The following is a 25,037-nucleotide window of genomic DNA, read 5'->3' as shown; positions in this document are numbered from 1 at the left end:
TTCAGTGAGTAAAACCTTTTGAGGTAAGTATTTCTCTCATCCTCTCTGCAAATAAAAGATTCACTCTCATTTGCTGACTCCAAAAATTGCAAGGACGGAAAAGTAACATTTTATGTTTTATATTATAACTAATGGAAGTTTTAAAAATAAATTATCTGCTTGCAATAAATGAAGGTAATAGATAATTTGAAGCTTGAGATGTAATATGGCTTTAAAACGGAGTGGCAGAGTCATATCTAATGTAATATGGTCAGGTACTATAGATAGCATGGTTGTTTCCAAAGTATAAAGTTAAAAAAAAAAAAAAAGCTCATGAATATGTTTAAATCAAAACAGAGCATCTCTTGTCTTTAGTTTCAAAATTCTGATCATGATGTAGTGCCACTAGACAGTTCATACTGACTTAAATGTCAATGTAAACATTTTATATTGACTTCAGTGCCAATATAAACATTCGAACAAGATGGCATAAAACGTGACTTTAAGATTCTGCATATGTTACAGCAATAACTTTCCTCAAAAGGAATGATACTACTTAAAGCCTACGGAGTTAACATTTCTACTCAGAGGATGCCAATCCCCGAAAATCAGTGATTTTGAACAAATGGCAAATAGCTTCTTTGGAGAGAACTTGTTACTTGCGGCTGAGTGCCAAGGAGACCTCTTGGCTCTCTGTCTTCCCGTGTCACTGCCTGAGGCTGATCCTCCTGGGCTACTGTAGACCGTGTGTCCTAAATAGTTAAACATCAATGAGCCTAACACAGAGATGTGTGGAGAATCAAATTTGTGTTCCAATGAGTATTAGCATAAATATATGCTCATATTATCAAAAATGGGAATTAAAAATTGCATTTGTAACATTGTAGCAAGCCAAGCTACAATTCATTATCTGGTTTGCTTAAAAGTAATCTCCTCATTTAAGACACAAGGCAAAAAGGAATCCTGGATCAAGGACCCTTATAGCGCTTACAGAAACACCACGCCAACCAACAATGTAGTAGCTAGGGAGACAGCATGGGAAAGATTGGCCATGGCAAGCTTTAATGACTATGAATTAAAGTTAAAAAAAAAATCATCAGGAACTTGAGAATACATTCCACTGGTTTATACCTGATTTCCCAGGAAGAACTGATAAAAATGAAAAATGGAAGAAAGACACAATTAGTTCAACAGGAAACTTTCTGTATGACTCTAGAACATACACACATACTCACACTCTGTGCTTCTGGATGTAGTATCTAGTTTAGAGATGTGCAGGCACCCAGTTTGAAATCTGTCCCAATTTCAAACCAAATAATCAGACTATTTTCTGTACATGTATTTTTGAAAATCTTAGGATTTCAAATTTAAGTTAAAGTTTTTAATACATTGATGACTATTTTTTAATATGGAAGCATAAAAATAAAAATAATGTTTCATTTATAAGTAACACACTATATTGGGGAAACTCAGCACATTTCCTATCTAGCTACTACATATAAGAGATGTTCCAAAAAAAAAAAAAAAATAGAGAAAGAGTAATGAAGTCACACTGTTCTTCTGTTTTGAAGAGAGTGAACCAAGTTAATTGAGATTTTTAATAAAAGCAAAAATTACTGCACAAGTGGAGAAGACATTATCCTCTTTTTTCCTATTTATTAAAGTGAGTCCATATTTTTAACTTTGTGGTTCTGGATTAGAGCAGCTTTCTTGTTTGAAATCTGAAAACTTACTTCTAATCATAATAAAATATAAAATAATATGAAGCAACCTAAATATATGAGATTTGAGTATTTTCTTGTGAATAACTTTTCTTTAAAGGCAATGTGCATGATGTAGATGTCAAAGATATTTCCTAATATGCAAAATGCAGGCTACCATTATACAAATTAAAATGTTAAACATAAGAGTTTCATATACCATTAAATTTTGATATGAGGAAAAACATAAATAAATAAGATTCCTGGAAAACAACGGAGATCAAATTACATACAGATTTCAATTTATGTCCTTTAAAGGAACTACAACATTATTTTGAAAACTTACCCTGTATTTATTATCACCAATCTGTTCAACTTGAAATCGCTTTGCACATTTACACTTAGCTACCTGCCTTGTCACCTGCCAAAAACAATGATGAAATATTTACTTTAATGTTAATATTACATAGTAGAATCCTTAAAACTTTGACACTACAATTAAAGTGAAAATAAAATGATTGTATGAATTGTGCATGATATCCTGGCAGAACATACTATCAGTGTTATACGCAATGGAAAGATAATGAGTACCTCATCTTCAATTTTGTCAGCATCTGTGATAGGTTTATATGCATCTTTATTTGGGTGAAGGGCTGCTACAAATTCATAGTAGTCAATATATCCATCACCATCTCTGTCAAAGATGTCTGCAACTGCGCTCATCTCCAAGCGACTGGTTGGAAACTCTAAAATTTTGAAAACAATGATAAGTAGTGACTTGTTAGTTCTTTCTCAAGGTATTCTCAATTGCACATTTTAATCTCAATGTGGCTGGTTAAATCATCAGTGATCAAACATGTTAAAATCCTTTTTTAAAAAACTGATTTACATCATAGCAAATGAAGAGCTATATATACTCTTAACTTATCTTTAATTACTACTTAGGTGAATCATGTAAAATGCTGTTTTTTTTAGGTTGAAAATGTTTAACATTGGCAATTTTATATGGTTCAATTACTAGTCAAAGAATAATTTATGAAATTTACCTTAAGAATGACATCTAGTAACATCTGTCAGGGAAATCACATACAAATGATTGGGCCATCAAACAAGAAGGTGATAAGTATCTTAAGAAGTTTTACAGAGTTCTAATTTCCTACTAATGACAAAGTTAGATCAGAATGTAAATTAGAATGAAAAAGAAAGGGACTTGAATTTATTGACTTCCTATTACACAGACACACACACACACACACACACACACACACACACACACACACACACAGAAAACACCTTAAGAATCATATATTATTGACTTTATTATTCTAACAAGTTCTCAGCCTCAGTGGAGTGAGGGAACAACATATCTGTGATCACACAGGTAGTGAGTGTTCCTGAATCCAGACGACAGATTTTACCAAAAAACACTTTTTTAAGGGTAGTGACTTCCTAGGCAACTTATAAGGCAATGCCTTATTAGTAACACAAGTTCACTGGACCCACAATTTTAAAATGTGCTTCTTTCTTTTAAAAATTGTATTAGTTACAGTCACCTGTCTTGGAACTTACTTGAGGAAAGAATTCCATCAATAAATTCCTGCCGTGTTATTTTCCCATCCTGGTCTTTATCAATTCTCCTGAAGAAGTCCATCACTCGAGATTTCTTGTGATTCATCCATCGCATGTATTTTTTGCGCCAAATATCAAAATCAAAGTTAGCAAATTCCCTCAGCTAAAAAGGACAAAAGGTATTTTGGTTGAGTTAATGTTGTACTAAAATTGTAGATTATACATATGAATAACTTTTTAAATGATTCTCTAGGTAGTACACATATCCTTTCCATTTCAAAAAGAGGTATTATCTTGCCAAGGGGACTTAGAAACATTTTGGCTTTAAAATGTATTTCATTTCTGTCACTGATTTATCTTTACAAATAAAATTCCTAAAAACTTACGCTGTAAATTTCTGATTAATGCCAAAGTCATAAAGGTGGTCTGGCTCTAAGTACCACCACTAGTCATGCTCACTGGGATAGCAGGTCCAGCTCAACAGCACTTACCTAACCCTTTGCTCTCTCTCCCTCTGCACTATCAGCCACTCTCTTAACTCCCCAGGGCTTCTAAAAATTTCCCAATTGCAGAATCCAAAACTTGAAATCTTAGGTAATCAAATACACACAATCAAAAGATCTGAAATATCAATGATTATATTTGCCAGGCAGAATGGCCAGCAAACATTATGACATTATGTCAAGTTAGATTTTATTCTTAAGGAATCAGCTTCTGATTGTTAAAATACAATCATTTTTTTTTACTTTATTGATTTCCTAAATCCAAATCCTATATATCAATGTTTCACAAAATCACACATACTTGTGGTATTTATTTTGGAATTTAAAAATGTACTCGAATAGCAAGAGTTTGCTTATTATCAGAAAAGTTAAAAAATACCAAGATTTTGGCAATGGCCATGTGTTACGAGAAATGAGGGCAAATGACAATAAGGTGATGAGGGTATGAATTTCCAAACCTCCTCCAGCCTGTCCAAGGCATCATTGAGTTTCCTCCTTCTTTCCAACGCCAGGAGCCAGACTTGCTGCCATTTGCTCACCAGTAAGTTAACCCTAGGATTTTTGGTTTCAATTTGTGTCTGTGACCCAGAAGGATACAAGCTTGATGCTGGAAAGCGTTTTCCTGTGAAGATATAACTTTAGTTAGGATGGCAGTTTCCAGGGTTCTGAAATGTGTTAAGGCTTGACCTTTTTTGCTCCTAGCTAAGACTGCATCAACTTAATTGTGGGTTTGTACAAGTAAAAGTATCCTGATTTAGATGATGTAAAATGTCAAGGTCCAAATCTGTTTTCCTTATTAAGGATCACACACTGTTCATGCAAGTTGAAGAAATATCTCTTGACAAGGGCATTTAAATACTGGAAACCTCTCTCAATAAATTTACGCTTAAAACATCTTCCAGCTTAAAATTCATGCCATTTCAATGACAATGAAGCATGCTGTTATCCTCCTGTTTGTTAAAGGAAATCTCACAGGCCAGTGAGACTATCTTACAATGAGTTACATCAAACCCAGCTGTCCTTCCTAGAGAAGAAGGCAGAAAGGGAGAGCAGATGAGGGCAGCAAACACTGGGCAGTCACAGGAGTCAAAGCAAGACACTTCACAAATGCCAATAAAATATGGCAGCATGTGTATGGGACCCCAGCCTTTGCCCACATCCATTTTCCACTGAGATTGCATGTTTCCTATGCATAGTCTCAAACCCAAGTTTACTGCCTTCCTGAAGTTTCCTCCTGCTTTCTGGCTGTTTTCCACAAGTCTCAACAACTTCACAAAACAATGACCTTAACAAATTTTTCTCATCTTACTAAATGGCTAAATATGACCTAGAAAAATTACTGGCCTAGGGTCATATAGAATGTTAAGTGTCCCAGCTGAGATTTACAGTACAAGAAATACTTAAGCATTTAACTATATGCCTGGAAGTATGTTAAGCATTTTATATGTACTAGCTCATTTAATTCTCACTGCAGTCCAATGAGGTTATAATTATCCCCTTTTACAGATGAGGAAACTGAGGTTCAGAATGAGTTTAAGTAATGCGTCCAGGGTTATGTTTCTCAGTTTGGTAAGTGTTGGAGACAGCCAAGGAGTCTGGCTATAGGGCTCTTAATAGTTTACCTTGTCTCCTTGTGTAATAAGTAATCACAACAGCTCTGACATCATTTCTTTTTAATTAAAAAATTAAGTAATACACAAAATGCATTTTCATTCAGTAACACAAATTGTGTTTCTTTTAAATTTTCTCCAAGCTAACTATGATTGTTTATAATGTCATGTCATATTGTTAAAGCAGCTCTAGAAGTAAACAGAGCCTGAAGTCACACGAACATGTGCAAAAGCTATCAGACTGCTGGCCACCAATGAACAACTAAGTCATGAACGTTATCCAGGTCATGGTCATTTTTATTATGCTCAGCTTTAAAGTTATATATATAACAGAAGAAAAATGAGACAATGCAATGGGGGTGATGATTTCTGTTCTTATTGTAAATTTTTTCAGTTTTCTTCTAGCTAATATGAAAGATACACTTTAAGACAATAAAGTTACATATAGAAACCTGGGTATATTTTTTCTTTATTTTTAAGTAAGTTTCTACAATACTTGAGCACATATATTCTTTCAAGAAAGCATTTCATGATATCCAGTGCTCATGTAAAATCACCAACTGCCCCCAAATTTCAAATAACTCAAAATAAAATTAGCTCCCTTGTTTATTGACATTTTAAAGAAATTGATCACTGCTTACTTCCTGCTCGTCCCTTATCCAAGACTGGAATATGGGATTGTAATGAGGAAGGATCAGCAGCTCTCCTCTTGTAGGTCTTCGTTACTTTATCAACATCAGGCTGTTTTCTGGTCATTTCCTCCATGAAGGTCTGAAATGAAAGAAATTATGTCAATCAAATAAGAGTATACTAGAGAAAACCATCTTCAGAAATGAACTAAAAACAGAAGGATGAAAGAACCATGTTATTATTTCTGAAGAAGAATAAATCATCATGCTTTATCTTCAGGGTAAAAAAAAATCTAAACCATCATAATGCAGCATTTACTAACTTTTAAAGAATATAAAATGTGGCTGGGTGCAGTGGGCTCACACCTGTAATCCCAGCACTTTGGGAGGCCAAGGCAGGTGGATCACCTGAGGTCAGGAGTTTGAGACTAGCCTGATCAATATGATGAAACCCCGTCTCTACTAAAATTACAAAAATTAACCAGGCATGGTAGTACGTGCCTGTAGTTCCAGCTACTGGGGAGGCTGAGGCAGCAGAATTGCTTGAACCTAGGAGGCAGAGGTTGCAGTGAGCCGAGATTGTGCCACTGCACTCTGGCCTGGGCAACAGAGTGAGACTCTGTCTCAAAAAAAAAAACATATATATATATATATATATAAAATGTAAAGAGAGTACACTGAAAATAAAAATAATTTGTTTTAGTTGAATAACGTACATGGACACATGGGAGAAGTCATGTGAATAAAATAACGTGTCTGTGCACCAACCAAACTCAGGCTTCCAAGCTCCTCAGAAGAATCTTTAGTGAGCATCTGTCTACAGGGAAACTAGTTAGCTAGGATGTTTCCAAGAACTTTTCTGTGGCACATTTCACCTACATATTTGAAATATTTAAGATGGCTTTGATTAGGCAACACAGTGAAACCCTGTCTCTACAAAAAATGAAAACATTAGGCCAGGTGGCATGTGCCTTATAGTCCCAGCTACACAGGAGGCTGAGGTGGGAGGATCACTTGAGCCCAGGAGGTTGAGGCTGCAGTAAGCCATGACTGTGCCATTGCATTCCAGCCTGGGCAACAGAGTGAGACCCTGCCCCTCAAAAAAAAAGACGGCTCTTTGATATATTATGACATACTGCATCCACATTTAATGTGGACATATCAAAATATTCATAAATAGGCTATTCCAAGGATGGTAAAAGCTATTTGGTTTAAAGTATACTACCATTGTATTTAAAAGGTTTAACTACCTTGCCACTGCTTATCTCATCTCCTTGGGCTTATTATTATTATTTACTAGGTATCCCTATATTTGGAATATGCAGCAAAGGCTGAGGAAAGGCAGAGACTGTGAAAAATGATGGGAAAAAGGAGACCCAGACAAAAGGGAAAAGTGAAGTAACACCTTTCTGGAATATTTGTCACACTGAAGAACTCTAATACCTCTGATCACAGGGAACATGACCTGGTACACTTAGGGCCATTATAGACATTGATGTCTTAGACTTTTAAAACACACACACATATACACACAATAATGGCAACATTAATTGCTTAACCAACTGAGCTGACACTTAATATTTCTCTTTGTAAATGCATATTAAACACATTGTGAGCAATCAAGTAAATCAAAGTGAGTGTGATACCCATCATTTGAGTTTAAAACAAGTAGGATATATAGGAAAAGTGTTTTTTCTAAGAAAGACAACATGTTCCCTTTTTCACACGATGTATTTCAAGTGGTGACAGTCATCTTCGAAGACATAAAAATGCAAACAGAGCAATCAAACAAGGTACCCACTGAAGCCAGGGAGGTGGAGGTGGGTGAGATCACCAAAAGAGGGAACAGAGTGAGGGAAGTAGAGAGCTGAGGATAACACATAAGGAGTAAGGAGAGCTGACGTTAAGAAGGCAAAAGGGAGAGCAGGAGTGAGCGTGAGACAATACCACGAGTATAACCCCACAGAGGACAAAGAAGGAAAGTTTTGCAAAGGTCACAGAGGGTTCCTGTAAAAAGAGGTTTTAGGGCAGCTGCAGAACTGGAAATACAATTGTAAGGAACTGAGGAGTCTGAAGAAGTGAAAATAATAACAAAGCAGTGTTTTGAGAAGTACAGCAGTGAAAGAAAGAAAATATCTGAGAAAATGGTTAACAGGAGTTAGGATTATATTTATTTTACCTGGTGTTCTGCAATGAGTGCTTTCACCTCTTCGATCTCCTGGGGGATGACTTCTTTATCCTTATCAGTAAGTGTAGTTTCAGCCCATTGCAACCAAGCCAGCAAAGCTTCCAACAATTCCTGTTTGGCAATAAGCCCAGCCAGAGCACTTGCTAATCTCTGCTGATGTTGCTTTGCCCAGGCCAGCACCTGTCAGAGAAACAGAAATTTCTCAGAATTTCCTCCAACTTAGTAAAATAATTGCAGTGATATAAAATAAATAAATTTTAAATGACAATTAGGATCATCCTGGGCTAGACCCATAATGCTTCTGGTCTTTTTAGATTCCATTAGTGGCATCAAGATCTGGCTCGAGGAGGATATGAGAGCCCACGATGATGTTCATCATCTTCAGAATTTAAAGATGCATGTCAATCACTCAGGCTTCCTTTTGCTTTCTAATTTGAGTTCAAATATGCATTCTCTGAAGGATCAGGTAAGCTTACTCCATGTGGCACAGAGTAGAAATGTAAAAAGCTAGGATATTGGTAGGGCACGGTGGCTGACGCCTGTAATCCCAGCACTTTGGGTGGCCGAGGCGGGCGGATCATGAGGTCAGGAGTTCAAGACCAGTCTGACCAACCTGGTGAAACCCTGTCTCTACTAAACGTACAAAAAAATTAGCCAGGCATGGTGGTGCGCGTCTGTAATCCCAGCTACTCGGGAGGCTGAGGCAGAGGAATTGCTTGAACCTGGGAGGTGGAGGTTGCAGTGAGCCAATATCACACTACTGCACTCCAGCCTGGGCAATAAATCGAGACTCTGTCCAAAAAAAAAAAAAAAAAAAAAAAAGCTAAAATATTAAATGCAGAATTAATTCACTTTATGTATACCAATTCACTTCACCAGTATATACTGCTCCGAAACACCATCTAACTGCTGAATTATTCAATAGAAACAATGTGGAAGGAGGCCAAAATGTTATATAGTAAACTAAATATTTGCCTTCAAATTTTCCAGGGATATAGCTGCAAAATTTCTTTGACCTTTTAAAGAAAAGTTAATTTCAGAGATTGTAATGCATAAAAGAAGCATATTTACAGGAACATTTTCTATGTAGAGGTCTCATTTTCCCATGGCCATAAGCGCATCTTAATTCCTTAATTTCCCACACCCCTCAACTCTCTAAGCTATTGCTACTGTGAAGATTATCTGAGACACACTGACCTCCTCAAACCTCGCCCGGATGATTGTTATCCAGTGCTTAATGGTGGTGATGGAGTCGGGGTGGCAGATAGCCAAAACGGTGTCGCCCATAGTGGTGGCTTTATTTAGTTCAGCTCTCTTTTCTTCCAGTTTCTTCATGAATTCCTACAGCAGAAACAAAGACTTCAATTAACTGTTGGCATTGGCTGAAAACAAAACTCTGGTGACATTTGACTGCCAGAATTAAAACAAATAAGCAAAAACTTCAATTGGTTTATTCACAGTGGAAATCATTTACTAATTGGGGAGGAAAAGGGGACAAAATAGAAAAAGTACTTTCTAATATGTACTTTAAAATACAAGTACAGTCATCCCTTGGTATCCATGGGGAGTTGGTTCCAGGATATTGTGCATAATAAAATCCAAGGATGCTCAAGTCCCTCATATAAAATGACGTAGTATTTGCATATGACCTAAGTACATCCTCCCCATATACTTCATATCATCTCTAGATTACTAATAATACCTAATACAATGTAAATAATTGTAAATAGTTGTTATGGTATTGTTTAGGGAATAATGACAAAGAAAAAAGTGTGTATATCTTCAGCACAGATGCAACCATCCATTTTATTTTTGAATATTTTTAACTATTTTATTTTTGAGTATTTGGATACAGAGGGCCAACTTTATAGGATATTTCATGCTTTAAAAATGTATTATACAAAAAATAACTCTTCCAAATTTGGATATAATTATATTATTAATGGAGAATAGCATTGGGAGAGGCAGTATTGCTAGAGATAGAAACAACATTGATTGACCAAAAATAAGTTCTAACAAATAAGATAAGGAGGTTAATATTTAAAATAGCATTAACTATGCCAGGAAATATAGGAGCATGAATTAAAAAGTACTAAGTAGAGAGAAGACTGGGTAAGTAAATATAAATGTTTGGGGGTACGGGAGACAGGGCCCAAAGTGTCCAGGCAGTAAAAAGTGAGGGGGAGGTTGGAGAGAGTGAGCCTGACAGCACGTCAGCCCATGTGAGAACTGTCCCTTTAAGATGCCAGTAAGAGGCACTCTCCTCTGTTCTGGCAGTTCTAGTGGTTAGAGCAAGTCCCTCTGAGCAAGCAGAATGAACAAAGCCTTGACATCCTTGAGGATGATCTTTCAAATAAATGTTTTACAAATGTCTCACATACATAATTGTACTTTCTACCATCAGAACTACATCCATAGATAAACACACCATAGAACTCTGAAAATGTGACTACAAATTGAGAATCTTTGCCCTTAAAAATGCGACATGCTTCCAAAATCTCATATAGAATGTCAGAGATCTGCAGACACCCCAGTCTCTCTGGACCCCTGCACCAAGAGCAATTACTTGATTATACAATGAGTGTCAGAGGCCGCAGATGTCGATGATGCCCGTGCTACTCACACTATGTGAAGAGGGGTGTTCACTTTGAAATATACATGTTTTACAATAAAAATACTACAAGAAAACCTAGAAAAAACTCTTCTGGACATTGGCCTAGGCAAATAATTTATGACAAGGATCCCAAAAGTGAATGCGACAAAAATGAATACAGACAAATGGGACTTAATTAAATAAAAAAGCTTCTGCACAGTAAAAGGTAGAATCAACAGAGTAAACAGCTAAGCTACAGAATGGGAGAAAATATTTGCAAATCATGCCTCTGAAGAAAGACTAATATCCAGAATCTGCAAGGAACTCAAACAACTCAACAAGAAAACAACAAACAACTCCACCGAAAACTGGGACAAGGACATGAACAGACATTTCTCAAAAGAAGAAATACAAGCATACAAGCAGCCAACACACACATGAAAAATGCTCAGCATCACTAATTATCAGAGATACGCAAATTAAAGCCACCCTGAGATATCATATTACACAAGTCAGAATAACTATTACTAAAAAGTGAAAAAAACAACACATGATGTGGATGCTGAGAAAAGGGAGTGCTTATACACTGTTAGTGGGAATATAAATTAGTTCAATGTCTATGAAAAACAGTATGGATATATTTCAAAAAACTAAAATTAGAACTACCATTTGACCTAGCAATTCCACTACTCGGTATCTAACCAAAGGAAAAGAAATTGTTATATCAAAAAGACACCAGCACTCATATGTTAATTCCAGCACTATTCATAAAAGCAAAGTCACAGAACCAACCTAAGTGTCCATCAACAGTTGATTGGATAAAAAAAATGTGGTACATATATAGCATGGAATACTATGCAGCCATAAAAAAGAATGAAATCGTGTACTTTGCAGCAACATGCATGGAGCTGGAGGCCATTATCCTAAGTGAAGTAACTCAAACAGAAAATCAAATATCACATATTCTCACGTATAAGTGGGAGCCAAACAATGGGAACACATGGACATAAAGATGGAAATAACAGACACTGAGGACTCCAAAAAGCATGGAGGATAAAAGGGGCCTGAGGGTTGAAAAATTTAAAAAATTACCTATTGTGTACAGTGTTTAATATTTGGATGACTGGTACAAAAGAAGTCCAGTCTCTACTATTACTCAATATACTCAGGTAGCAAACATGTACATGTACTCTCTGAATTTAAATTTATATAATATGTTTATATGTTTTACTCTAATATAAGTGGCCTTTTGTCTTTAATCTCTGTGAAGCAGCTCTGTGACATATCTCCTACTCTGGCATTTTGCTATATTAGACTGTTCGGTCCACAAGATTAAAAGACTGTGTTTTATTCATTTTTATGTTCCCAGTAATTCGTTCAAAAGAGTATATGATTTACTGAATAAATGCTTTCTAGACCTTTTATTTACAAGTTTACTATAATGGAGTCGTTTCAATTGATGGTACACTCCGATAACATGACCTACTTTTTAAATATCATAACTTAAAAAATTATCACTTTTTCAATACAGATCCTCCTAAATGAAAAAAGTTAAAAACTGCAACATTATAAGGAAGAGGAAAAAATAGGTTAATCTAACATCTGTGTTTCCCCCAGAGAACAGCTGATACAAATAATGTACTCTCACAATCACTTGTACACCTATTTGGTGGATGGGACTGTCAACATTCCACTGAATTCTATGCCCTTCCAACCTAGTCTGAACCTTACCTTACTGGTTTGTTCTCATGTGGGAAAGCCTGCCGTTTTTAGAAACTGGATTATACTAAGAAGTCTCTAGTCCTAGTGTTAAGAAATTAAATATTCGGTTTTTCTTTGATTGGTGAATGGTGAATGTGCGAAGGGAAACAGAAGAGATGGAAAAGAATGAATAGTGTTACTGCAAAATATTATTAAGAAATGCTTTATAAAATTACTGGTAATTTTATGCTATTTAAAAATAATTTGTTATAAAAACCACTACCCCTGCTCTGGATACTTGCCTCCTGGAGGTTTCCTGGTCCTGTGAGAGTGGTGATACCACAAATAGGCTCCTTTCTGTAGGGTGTTAGATATGCACGACGGGCTTTAAGTGGTGTCCAGCAAATATTTATTGCTACTCTGAGACCCAAACCTAAGAATGTTAATAGAACTCAATGCTGGCTGATGGTAAGCCCACAGTAATATAATATAAACTACATTTTCAAAATGTTGAATGGACTCAAAAATTTATAATAAATTTGATGTAACTGTCTTCTTCTTATATTCTAGCTTCAAATTTAAATGGTGTATATAGCATTTCATTCTTCCAGAAAATGCTATGAAAGCTTGCACCACTTTTTAAATGACATGGCAATATTTCATTGCTATAGATGCAGCAACCCATTTTTGATAGAGGGTATTAATTAAAATAACAACTCTCTACAGATGATGTAATCCATGCTACACTAAAATTAATGATGTATTTCCAGCCTGATCTCAAAAGACAAAATTATTTACTGGTGTTAAAAAGATCCTTTAAAGTTAATAGGAAATGCTGACATCAACACTACATTGAGTGTTACCATTTCAAATTCCTGACTTTTTGAGTCAAAGGTTAAAAAACATCTGTTAAGAGATATCTGGATCACTCACTGAAGGGTTTTGGCAAGTTTCATGCATTGCCACAGGAAAAATCTTGATTTGAAAACTCAATAGCCAGATTTAGACTTGGTTAGTTATTCAACAGAATATTGGCTTGTGGAATTCATTTTTAAAATTTTTAATGTATACTATAGGTTACTTCTAAAAAGGATTTAAAAGGCTCTTGATTAAGAACAGAAGCAGCGGAGGCTTAAAAATAGATTTAAAGGTGAGTTATTAAATTACCTGTGTGTCTTGTTTACAAAGGGCAAAATTACTAATTTACAATCCTACAGGTATAATTTTATAAATGCCAAACTGCCTATTAAAGAAGTTTTATTTTTGAAACCCACATAATGACTGCAACAATATCGACCAATTTTGGTCAAAAGCCAAAAAGCCTAGATAAATCAATATGCTTCCTTGAGATAGGAAACAGAATAACTACCTTCCCTAAAAAGGAAACATAAAAAGACAGGTACACATACATGTGTGTGGGTGCACAGGGACATACGTATGTAAGCAAGGTGGACAGAAGTACACTCTCAAATGTACCAGGTGTTTAAGTATTTCTCAGGAAGGAAAATATTCATGCAGTTGATATTTGTAATCATGAGTCTATTTTCCTTGCTTTGATTTTCTAATGTAGCTTTACTTAGCATTTATATATTACTCACTTTATGCTGATCAATGAGAGTCCGGAGAGCATCCTCATCATCTGGGAGGACACCATGGAAACGCAGGGTTTGCTCTGCCTCAGCCAGCCACTCCAAGAGGGCATGTACCACCGAGTGGAATTCCTCTGCCTAAGAGTTCACACACATACACACACACACACACACCAAACAAAATTCCCAAATATGCCTGTTAGCACAATTTACAGAACTGTATAGTGGATTCATCCTTTCAATGAAAAAAAAACAAAAAGTTTTAAATTTAAATTGCTTCACTACTCCCATTAAGAAGATAAAGATATACATATTTTAAAAATAAGAAAACACCTAATATATAAAAAAGGCCTATATGAAGAAAAAATTACCACTTTAACAACTTGATTTTAGATGAATGGCAGTCCATCATACTTCCAAGCTGAAACATTACTCAAGCAGCACTTCTATGTGAAGATTAGAATGCCTCCCTCTAGCAGTAATTTAAATTCATGGGGGAGGGTGGGAGAAGGATCAAGGCAATGATGCTATTAGAATTTCCTTCTTCAGACTGTCCTGATTGAGACACGAGGTTTTTTACTCACAGTTTACTCAGTTTTTTACTAGAATAGTTCTTGTTGAGGTTTCAATACTTTTCCCATTACACCCAGCTCTCATTTACATGGTTTTTACCTGACGCAGGGCTGCTTCTAACCGCGTTTGCTTTGATATGGAAAGTGCACACACGGTCTCCCAGCGTGTGCTTAATTCTTGCATCTGGACTTTGACCCAGGAGGAGTCATCCCGACTGCCTTCTATGAGTTCTCGGGCTGAGCGCTTCAGGGCCTGCACACTGCTGGTCCTCTTCCCCAACTCTTTTTGGAAGGCCTAAGAAGACCATATTTTGAAAAATTATTTTTAATTACAAAACCAAAACAGTAACACATACTGTTTGAGATATATATGTGCATATAACATCATGTACAGATATCTAAGACCTAAAGTTCAATAACCATATTTCTGGCAGCATCTTCAGAAGATAAACGACACACTACTCCTATTTGAGCATCATCAAGAATAGTCTTGTATACATTTATTCAGTCCTATCACATTCTCGTGAGAAAACGAGATTACCTTATTTTAAAATGACATATTGGATTTAAATAATGGCAGCCAGCCTTCTTTATTTCAATTTCATAAAACAATGCATCAGATTCCTTTTTTTAATGATTCTTTAATATGGTGTCCCAATTCCTCTCAAATAATTAGTGTGAATTCCAAATGATCCTGGCTTCGGCACTACTCTAAGAGATGTACCTAAGAAGCTAACAGAGGACTAAACAATCCTGATGTGTGTACCATGGAGTTCTTAGAGATAATGGCAGGGAATTCCATAGGAAGTTGGCAGACGGTCCTTGACTCCTACAAAACTCCTTGGTCTTTCATAATATATTAGGTACTAACTCATAATGTCAAATTTTAGAGGCTTAAATCCCCGTCTTTCACCTTAGAGGAAAAGTTTCTGGGTTGTTTTTTTTTTTTTTCTCCTGCCTAATTTTGACAAACTTTGATGTGCCAGAAATTAAATTGATTTATTTTGGCCACAGACTGATCTAAGAAGTGAGCCCAGTGCTCTTTATTTTTGATCCAAGAATCTGTGTATGCAACTAGATCTTTCAAACATTAATAACCAACACTCTGTCACAACGAAATTAATGAGTTTTTAAAAAAATCATCATAAATGAATGTTACCATTTGGCCTTATCTATAGGTTTCTATTCTGATACTCAGATCATTCACAAAAGTGAGCCTATCACAAAAGTGATTATTTGACGGATTCAACTCTAACAGTTATGATATGCCTGCAGATAGATACAAATGCGCACATATACACCAATACACACATTCACACACACACATAAACACATGTGCAAATGGTACAGTATTTAAATATTCCATTTATGATAGGACTAGTCCAATAGTTTTCAGCAGACTTTCCAAAGCATTTTGCATACTTAAACTTCTTGAGCCTTCCAGTTGTATTACTAATGCTAAATGATTCATTCATTCTTGATGACCTTTAATATATAAAAGATCTGGCAATTACCTAGAGTACTAAATATTTAGACAGTGAGTTTACAGAAATGGCATTTATGTAAAAAGTAACATTACGCTATTCATTACTCATTGAATAAATGCCAGGAAATAGAGAAGTATTAACCATACACAAAATATTTATTTCAATATAAGCAAAGCCATGTAATTTTTAAATTTTTAGCTTTTGTAGACCTAACCGTTGTTCTTTATTTATTCTTTTATTTTATTTTAATTTAGTTTGTTTCACTTTTTGAGTGTAACAAACTCTCTTATGGGTATAACGATAGAATAGAAAGAAAAAAGGGAAAATAAATATGCAATAAGACTATTTTAAAAAGAATGGTAAGATCAAAATAGCATAACCAGTATAAAGAGAACATTACAAATGAAATAAGTTTTCTGAACTCAAACACTAGACAGAGGAAATACAAGATAAATTCAAGTAGAGTGATGTAAGATGTTTTTATATAAAGTCAACTCCGACACAACTATTCTAAATTAGTACTATGCTTCATATTGTTTCCAGGCTAAGTTGTTTATATGATTTGATCATAATTTAGGACCTTACACTTAGCTGGACACCTTGAATATTACCTTTGATTTACGTGACATGACAGTTTAACATAAATATATCAGGAGATTTCAAGAAAGCCAGTTTTCTTGAAGTAAACAATAATCAAATCCCTCATAGCACATGCTGCTGACTCATAAATTGCTATAGTTCAAGGGGCAAGGTTAAAACAGTTTTGGTTCCATATTTTTAAAAGCAGTTGGTCATGACCCCCACGGATCATGTCACAAATCTACACACTTATGCAATAACTTAGTGTCAGGTCACTGAATGAATTATTTTAAATTTTATTACATAATTGTTTAAGTGCATAACTAAAGACAGTAAAACATTCTTGAAATCTGTTTTAAAGCACCAGAGAATGAAATCACTTTCCAAGTTCTAAAAAGGTTTTAGATCTGGTAATTAAAAACAAAAGTATTTCACTGACACTAAATAATATTTCCCCATCACTTTTAAAGGTAGCTTCCAGGTTCTGCTCAGACACATATTTCAAAAATAAAGACTGTTATGTCATATGATCTATAGTCTCCTGATTTTAAAAGCTATTTTAAATGGTTCATATTTTCTTATACACTCAGAGTAATCAAACAAGATAAAATAAAATGCCCCAGATAACATTACCTTGTGATTATCGATCAGATTCATCACTAAATCAATGTCTCCATGAACAGGTTGGTCTTCTGCCAGCTGGGGTTCAACTCTATACAACCAATCAATGAGAGCCTGTAGGGCATCTGTGAATTGTCCAGAAAATAACAGGGCTTCCTCCAATTTGTTTTGTCTAGGGAAAAAGGTAGAAAAATTGATCCTTGCAACAAAAAAAGCCACTCATATATCTGAACATCTAAAATTAATTGATGAAGGCTGAGTGGTACTCAAGAGGAAGAGCAGTATATTGGTATTCATTGTTGCTTCTTTGCTCTTCTTAGAAAAAACCCCAAAACTTTTCTAAACTTTCTTTTTTATTCCTTAAATACACGGCATCTGTTCCAGGAAAATTCCCACCTTTGGAAACCATGGACTCTTCATGTTTCTTTATAAAAATCGACCTTTTAAATTGTTCAAATATTTTTAAAATTTTGTTTTAGATTCTCAGGCAGTATACTTGACATTTTTTCATATACACTTCTATACATTTTAACACATATATAGATTCATGTAACCATCACCACAATCAAGATCCAGAACAGTTCAACCATCCCAAAACTCTCCCTCATGCTGTCTCTTTATAGACACACCTTGTCCCTGTCTTCAAGCCCCTAGCATTCATTGATCTGTTTGTCATGACTTCATTATTTTGTCTTTTCAAAAATGTTGTAAATAAAACCATATATACAATACTGGAAAAGGTAAGTAAAATTTTGTGGCTCAGGAATTTAAGATTTTTAAAAAACTAACATGACAAAAACTTACTGAGTTCCCTAGAACTGAATATAACCTATTTAATCTTGATGCTGACAAAAATCATTAGGATTAAGGATCAACAGGAAAATTTGGAAACATGTACAAGATATTTCAACTCTACTACTATTGTACTTAATTACTTAAAATTTTTGAAATACGTCTTGGGTTTTCATGGAAATGTAATAAGAAAGAGGGAGATCAAAAAAGGGTAGATGGAGTTAGAAAGAAATGCTGGGGCCAGATGAGTGGTACCTTGCACATCACATTAAGAAGCCTATGTTTCAATGCATGCCCAGTAGTAAGTCACCAAACGGTATGAAGGAGGGGAATGACAAGATTCCATTTACATTTTTAAGAGACAATCCTAGTAGTTACGTAGAAATTGAGTTAAAGAAGTGATAAAGGTGGACGTGGGAAGACGAGTCAGAAGCAGTGGGTGTAGTCAGGTGTGAGATGGCAGAAGCTTGGACAATGATATCACTTTTTATTGTAATGAGTAGTTAAAAATAATGAACAGCAAAGTCTTCAAATGCAGATGATATTTGTGTGGGGTACTTAGGACAAGCAGAAGTTCCTTAGGCAAAGAAAATATTTAAGGTTTTTGAAATGTCCCTGCAAAGCACCATTACTGTGTATTTGAAAGAGGTCTACAGAGTAACCAAACTGTCTTAAAGAACATTTTACCTTTCCACAGATTTTCCACATATGGTATCCCATTTGTCTCTAAGTTCACTCAGCATGTCATCCAGTTTCAGGTTGTCATCAGCCAGGGAGGTTTTCTCCTTCAGAGAACGTCCAGTCCTGTTGGTGGTGTCGTAGACAGAATGCTTGGCTCCGAGTGATTTCTGAAACTCCTATACATTTAACAAGAAAAATACGTGCATTTCTTCTTGGGACTGATAAATAGGTAAGAGGCATTAACAGAGGCATTCCTAATAAACGGAGATGAATTATAGACAGTCCCTGACTTATGATGACTTAGGATTTTTTGACTTTACCATGGTACAAAAGTCATAGGGATTCAGTAGAAACCATACTTCAGTCATGTATTCAATAAATTACCTGAGTATTCAATACTTTGCTATAGAAACAGGATTTGTGTTAGATGATCTTGTTCTATTGTAAGCTAATGTTAGTTGTATTAAATGCATTTTTGATTTACAAAATTTTCAATTTACAGCACGTTTATGGGGATAAAAACTCATTGTAAGTTGAGGAACATCTGTATAGTCTTTCTACACAACTCAATTATAAGCTTTTATAGAGCAGGGACATTGTCTTTGTAGACCTCTCATTATCATCTTACACCTAGTAGATGTTTATAAATACTCAACAGGAAGAGTAGAAAGAATGAGATAACTGCTACTGAATATCCAATAGCAGGAATGAGAACAAAGAAAGGTCAACTTAATGGGAAGCTTACAAACTCATAAAATATAATGGAAACATTAATATAGTGATTCTCAATCCTTGTAGCAAATTAAAATTACCTTAGATAGTAAAATGCTATGCAAAGGTACAATTTTCTAAAATAATCTCAAGGTTATAGTTACCTAAGAAGTTTTTACTGCCTTTAAAAGCTACATACTTTAAAATGTTTTAATATGACTAAATTATTTAGTTTGTCATGGGTAATAGGCAAGTGCATCTGGAAATTTCTAAGTAATAGACAACACAATTATAATCACATTATTTCTACAGTTTGTTATCCATAAATATTTTTTTCGTGTTATTCTAAACAGAATGCCAATGTTATAGAACCATGGTATTGACAGAGATTTTCTTCACAAAGCAGACATACAAAAAGTGTTATGGTTGAATACACATCACTGTTGCCAAACAGAGACTCTAAAAAGGTAGATATTCTTATTTATAGGACTATGCAATACACTTTCATAAGACTACATGATACAACATCCATGTTCAAGTTCAAATAAAGCATTCTATTTTGAGAAGGAAGCTCTCATTTCGCTATCAGAGGGGAAGGAAGGAAGGTGCTGTTCACTGTCACTGTGCTCCCAATATTGAATGTGGCAGCTCACAAAGGGTGCCAGCAGAGCAAGCCATTCATTAGCCCTCATCTGGCCAGAGAGCAGATGCTCAATATGTTTCCTCCCATCCCTCTAATCATGACCTCCAAAGGTTAGACCCACTGATGGAAGCAGCCACCTGTGTGAAGATGATGGCCAGGATTTCCTCCTGATAATGATAAAATTTTTATCAGCCCAATTTTTCCAGTCTTTTAAAATTATCATGTTTCAAGCGATAATTTATATGTACATGCCTAAAATTGTAAAACCCTTTGCAAGAATCACTCTCCTTTTACCCACATCCTCACCCTGACGGCTGGTAGGGTCACTTTATAAATAGAATTACATAGAAATCCAAATTCAAAAGAGCTGAGAAGGGTGGGAGGGAATGCTCTTTGAATGTTATGCGGTAGGTATAAAATGTGATAGACATAGAAAAGGTAGAAAATATTTAAAAAACAGTGTTTCTACATGCTTTTCTAGTCTATATAAACATGTCTTTGGATATCTTTGAGGTTGGGTGTAATTTTATATGTGCACAAACACAATAAAATATTAATTTTGAATTTAGGTACGGGCAACCAATTTTTCTCATTCTATTGTTTAAAAGAATCTATATTTCAAATATCTATTACTTTTTCTATAGAATTATCTTCAAGGTGCTATTTTGTCTGTCAAAGAAAGTACAGAAAAAGACAGCTATCATGAAAAACTGAAATGCCAATGTTCAAAACCACTACAAATCCTTTATATGTTTTAGAATGTAGATGACTTCCATTTTTATTTTGTATGTTTTTCTTTTTAACAATTAACCTTGGAATCATTAATGAAATGGTCACTGAAGAGTAAAGATACTGCAACACGACTAACATGAAGAGCAATAGGTTTTAAATTTAATATAGGTTCACATTGGACAGCTTTTTTTCTTTAGTGATGAATAAACACGTGATGAAGCAAGGATTTTAAAGTGATCTTGAACTATATAATGAGACAATATGCTCTTCTTAATTATGGACCTACCTTATGTTGTGCAAGTTGTGTTTTTATTTTGTCTGGATCATTTGCTATTTCCAGTTCAGAATCCAAAGACTTTTCTGACTCTTCCAGCCACTCCATAAGTTTACTCCAAGCTTCATGGAACTGGAAAGAAATTCACATCTTTGTCTGAAACTTTTTTAAGCATATTATACTTGAGACCTAGTATAGTTTTAAGACAGAGATTAATAGTAATGAAAATGCTGAAAATTGTTATTTCAAAATTTCCACTGAAGAAGAAAAAAGTAATGCTTTCATTGGCAAATTACAAAAAAAGTCTTGATAATGCTTAGCATTATTGGTGGCTGTGCCCCACTGTCACTTCGTTTTAATTCATTCAACATATCAGCTCTAAAAGAGCCTAGAAATAAGTTAGGAAGCTCCAGAAAGAACTTCTTCCTTATACTTTCTTCTTGTTCAATAATTAACATAAACTCTCAGAAAATGTTTTGTATTTTTATTGTTGTTGTTGTTTACTGCTGTCTGTTGACAGATCTGGGTTTACTCCTAGGGAATTTAATCCCTATGTTAAGAAAAAGGAACAAAAATGGGGAGGGGGAACTATAAAGCTTGTAAATTGATTTTTTAAAGTAGCAAAAACAAAAAAGACACCATTGCATTCCTATTTAATGCAAAGATATTTCAACATCTTTATTGCTGCTATCAAAATCCTCAAATTAATGCCTATGCCTCACATATTGGTTTTAAATGTCTGAGCAGCCACAATATTTGGGTTCTAACAAAATGTTATTCTCTTTGGCATTTATAACCTTGCAAACATTCTAGTACTATACATATTTGATTTTGAGCACAGTTTTCTGTTCGCCATAAAGAACCACCAGGTACTATTTTCTGATACAATTGTGAAATTGGTTATAAATTATATCACAATAAGCTTAAGTGAACAGATACCTAACAAAAAATTTAGTAATCAAAATTAAATCTATTGTATACCAAAGCACATAAATAATGAAATAACAACAAGATATTTAACAATAAGAGCAGATTAAGGACACAGACTCACAAAACTGTAAGGGCTCTCTGGAGATCATCTCATTACAAACCTTCATATCCCTCTCACAACTTTAATCAATTTAAACATGGAAAAATGGAAACTAGAATAGACACATGAATTGTGGAAGTCAGAGAAGTATGATCAATATCTGAGCCAAAAACTGAGATATTAGAATAAGAAGAAATAAATTGAAGAAACAGCGAGTCAAGGTGTTAGGTAGCTTGACTCCAAATAATACAGGCTATAACAGTTGGATGGTAAGGTCAATGATACAAATGCACAAGTTCTGAGGCTGGTTCTGCTTTCAAAACTATTTTTAAGCCATATAAATAGAGGAAATGCTCTACATTTGCACTAAAAACAGTAGCAAATATTTATAAAGTTAATTAGACAAAATAAGAAAATAAAATTGATTAAATCAAGAAAGCAGGAAAAAGATGAGCAACTGGCTACTGATACCCAAGAAACATTTATAAATTGATGTTCATAAGTCAAGAAATGCCTGCACTACACATGCTATTGCACCACATAATGTGGAGAGAAAAGTGTCAGGCTCAGAATTAATACTGTCTTAAAGAAACATTAGAAACCGAGTCTATCCCAGTGACTCATCTGTAACATTGAACATTTCACACCTCCCATTCAAAATGGGGTCTACGGTGTATAATGCTATAACAGTGCAATTTGTCATTTCTAAAACCTTTAAACATTTGTACTGTTAGCATTAAACACTGAAACACTTGACTCTCATGACGTCTTTTTACATCACCCAATTGAACCTAACTCCTCAAAACAATGGGGTATAACACTAAGGCTGGAAAATTGCAGCTGACTGAGGCAAAAAGTAATTGTAAAATCCTCCTACAATATTACACTAAATTTCTAGTAAGAATCAAAGATTTAAAAATATATATATTTGTCAAGCAAGGTAGGTACATCTCTCTCTTCCATGGAGTACAAAGATACACAGAGATTGCATAACTTTACCTCTTTGTGTTTAGTCTAGAATGGAATGCTAATAACAGGTAAAGGGAGTAAGGAGAGTTCTTTGTGAAATTTGTGAAATTCCCTAGATTAAAATTTTAAAGTGGCCCCAAAAGATTAAAAAAATTAATTTCAAAGTGAGATGGTGCTCTATTATCTGCTCAAAATATTAGAAAAGAAATGAAGGTCTGTCAACAAGTGTTCAGAGAGGTGGGGAGTGCCGACCAACTCAGACAGAGAATATGACCCTTCAGAAAGCTGTCGGGAGGGCTCCATGTCTGGCTCTCAGCACTGATAGCTTGTGAAGAAAGTCTGGCTTAGGAACTACACAAAAGGTAGCAATACAATGAAGTATGATGTCTCACTCTGATTATGAGAATGGAGGTCAAAAGGACAAAGAAAAAGAAAACAAACCCAATAAAAAAAAATTCTGAGCTTCTTTCTGGGCCTCAATGATAATAGCCTGTCTATAAAGTCAAGCTGTAATCAGTCTTCTTAAGATTAGTCCCCAGGGGCTGAAGTTGCTGCCAGGTCAAAAAGTGATGTCAGCATCCAAATTGAGGCCACAGACCTCTCAGGAAAGAACCACGATGGCACCATGCCATGATTGTTATGCCTAATACAGCCTGCGATAAAAGTACATCCATAACATATATTTCAACAGCTAGAAGTGATTTATTGACAAGTTTAGAAGAATTTTTCCAAAGGATTATTACCTGCTTGGCTCTCTTCCTTGCATCATCCAAAGATCTTCCTCTCTCTACCAACCGTTGAACCACTTTTTCCCATCGACTTTGTACACTGATAAGTAGATTCTTGATTAGAACAACATCTTGTTTCTGACTAAAATATTTTAGGTGGGTTCCAGTTTTGTCCAGTTCTATTATCTGCTCACGATGAGAATTTACTTCATTGGCAAAAACCTTTCCCAGAAAAAAAGGACGTAAGTAGAAACAAATGAAAATCAGATCAGTATTAAAAATGCTTCTGGTGTCATAAGCCTGAAATTGTTTTAAAGGCCAAACAAAAGCTTTCAAAATACCAAATGCATTCTTTTGAGTTTAAAAAGGCCTGCTGTCAGCCAGGTACAGTGGCTCATGCCTGAGATCAGCACTTTTGGAGGCTGAGGCGGGAGGATCACTTGAGGTCAGGAATTCAAGACCAGCCTGGCAAACATGGTGAAATCCCATCTCTACTAAAAATACAAAAATTAGGCAGGCATGGTGGTGGGCGCCTGTAGTCCCAGCTACCTGTGGGGAGGCTGAGGCACAAGAATCGCTTGAACCGGGAGGCAGAGGATGCAGTGAGCCAAGATTGCACCACTACAGTGAGACTCAGTCTCGGGGGGGGAAAAAAAAAAAAAAAGGCCTGGTGTCTGAAAGGAGAATCCTATCTATTTGACTCACTACATACCTTGTGTTCGTCAATTTGAAATAAGACAGTATCCAAAATAAGACTTGGCCGAGAAGCTACATTTAGGGTCTGTTCAGCCTGAGTAAGCCAGTTGATGAAGTCTTGGAGAGAATTGTGGAACTCCATTGCCAAGTTGAGAGCCTCTTCCAGTTTAGTCTGCAAGAACAGATTGTTTAGTATGTGATGTTTAAGGGCCTTGGTTATTTTGTTTGTTTCAGTTTAAACATTCTCTGGCAGATTCCTCTCCTATCCCCACTTTATGCATATCTATTAATATATTAACTAAATATCTTATAAACGTAATGGGCCTCACTAAAATACTGGCAAACCAAAACCCTTTAAGCCTAGTAAGCAGCATCTTACTGTAACTAGAAAAAATTTAATATACACTAAAGCATGTTTTTTGGAAACTAACCAAAGAACACAACTACAATCTATAAAAAGA

At 35.2% G+C, this 25,037-nt stretch overlaps 1 protein-coding gene across 26 annotated transcripts in view; it reads right to left on the bottom strand.

The window, feature by feature from the left end:
• The window catches only part of DST (dystonin), a 488,729-nt gene that overhangs the window by 9,859 nt on the left and 453,833 nt on the right, over positions 1–25,037 (bottom strand). For 25 of the 26 annotated variants that reach the window (XM_005552656.4, XM_005552659.4, XM_005552672.4 and 22 more), the window contains 15 exons: positions 24,593–24,748; positions 23,896–24,102; positions 21,166–21,285; positions 18,800–18,969; positions 17,333–17,492; positions 14,734–14,928; positions 14,071–14,199; positions 9,376–9,519; positions 8,170–8,358; positions 6,003–6,132; positions 4,210–4,373; positions 3,249–3,411; positions 2,271–2,425; positions 2,026–2,100; positions 1,111–1,128 (listed from right to left, as the gene is read on the bottom strand). In XM_005552656.4, coding sequence (XP_005552713.3) covers positions 1,111–1,128; positions 2,026–2,100; positions 2,271–2,425; positions 3,249–3,411; positions 4,210–4,373; positions 6,003–6,132; positions 8,170–8,358; positions 9,376–9,519; positions 14,071–14,199; positions 14,734–14,928; positions 17,333–17,492; positions 18,800–18,969; positions 21,166–21,285; positions 23,896–24,102; positions 24,593–24,748 — 2,175 coding nt within the window. The remainder of the gene's footprint in view (positions 1–1,110; positions 1,129–2,025; positions 2,101–2,270; positions 2,426–3,248; positions 3,412–4,209; positions 4,374–6,002; positions 6,133–8,169; positions 8,359–9,375; positions 9,520–14,070; positions 14,200–14,733; positions 14,929–17,332; positions 17,493–18,799; positions 18,970–21,165; positions 21,286–23,895; positions 24,103–24,592; positions 24,749–25,037) is intronic. The other variant, XM_045390237.2, reaches the window with a different exon arrangement.

This window comes from Macaca fascicularis, chromosome 4 (assembly GCF_037993035.2).
Source record: "Macaca fascicularis isolate 582-1 chromosome 4, T2T-MFA8v1.1".
NCBI lineage: Eukaryota > Metazoa > Chordata > Mammalia > Primates > Cercopithecidae > Macaca > Macaca fascicularis.
Note: the sequence above shows the minus strand (reverse complement) of the source record. Positions and strands in the feature narration are given on the sequence as shown.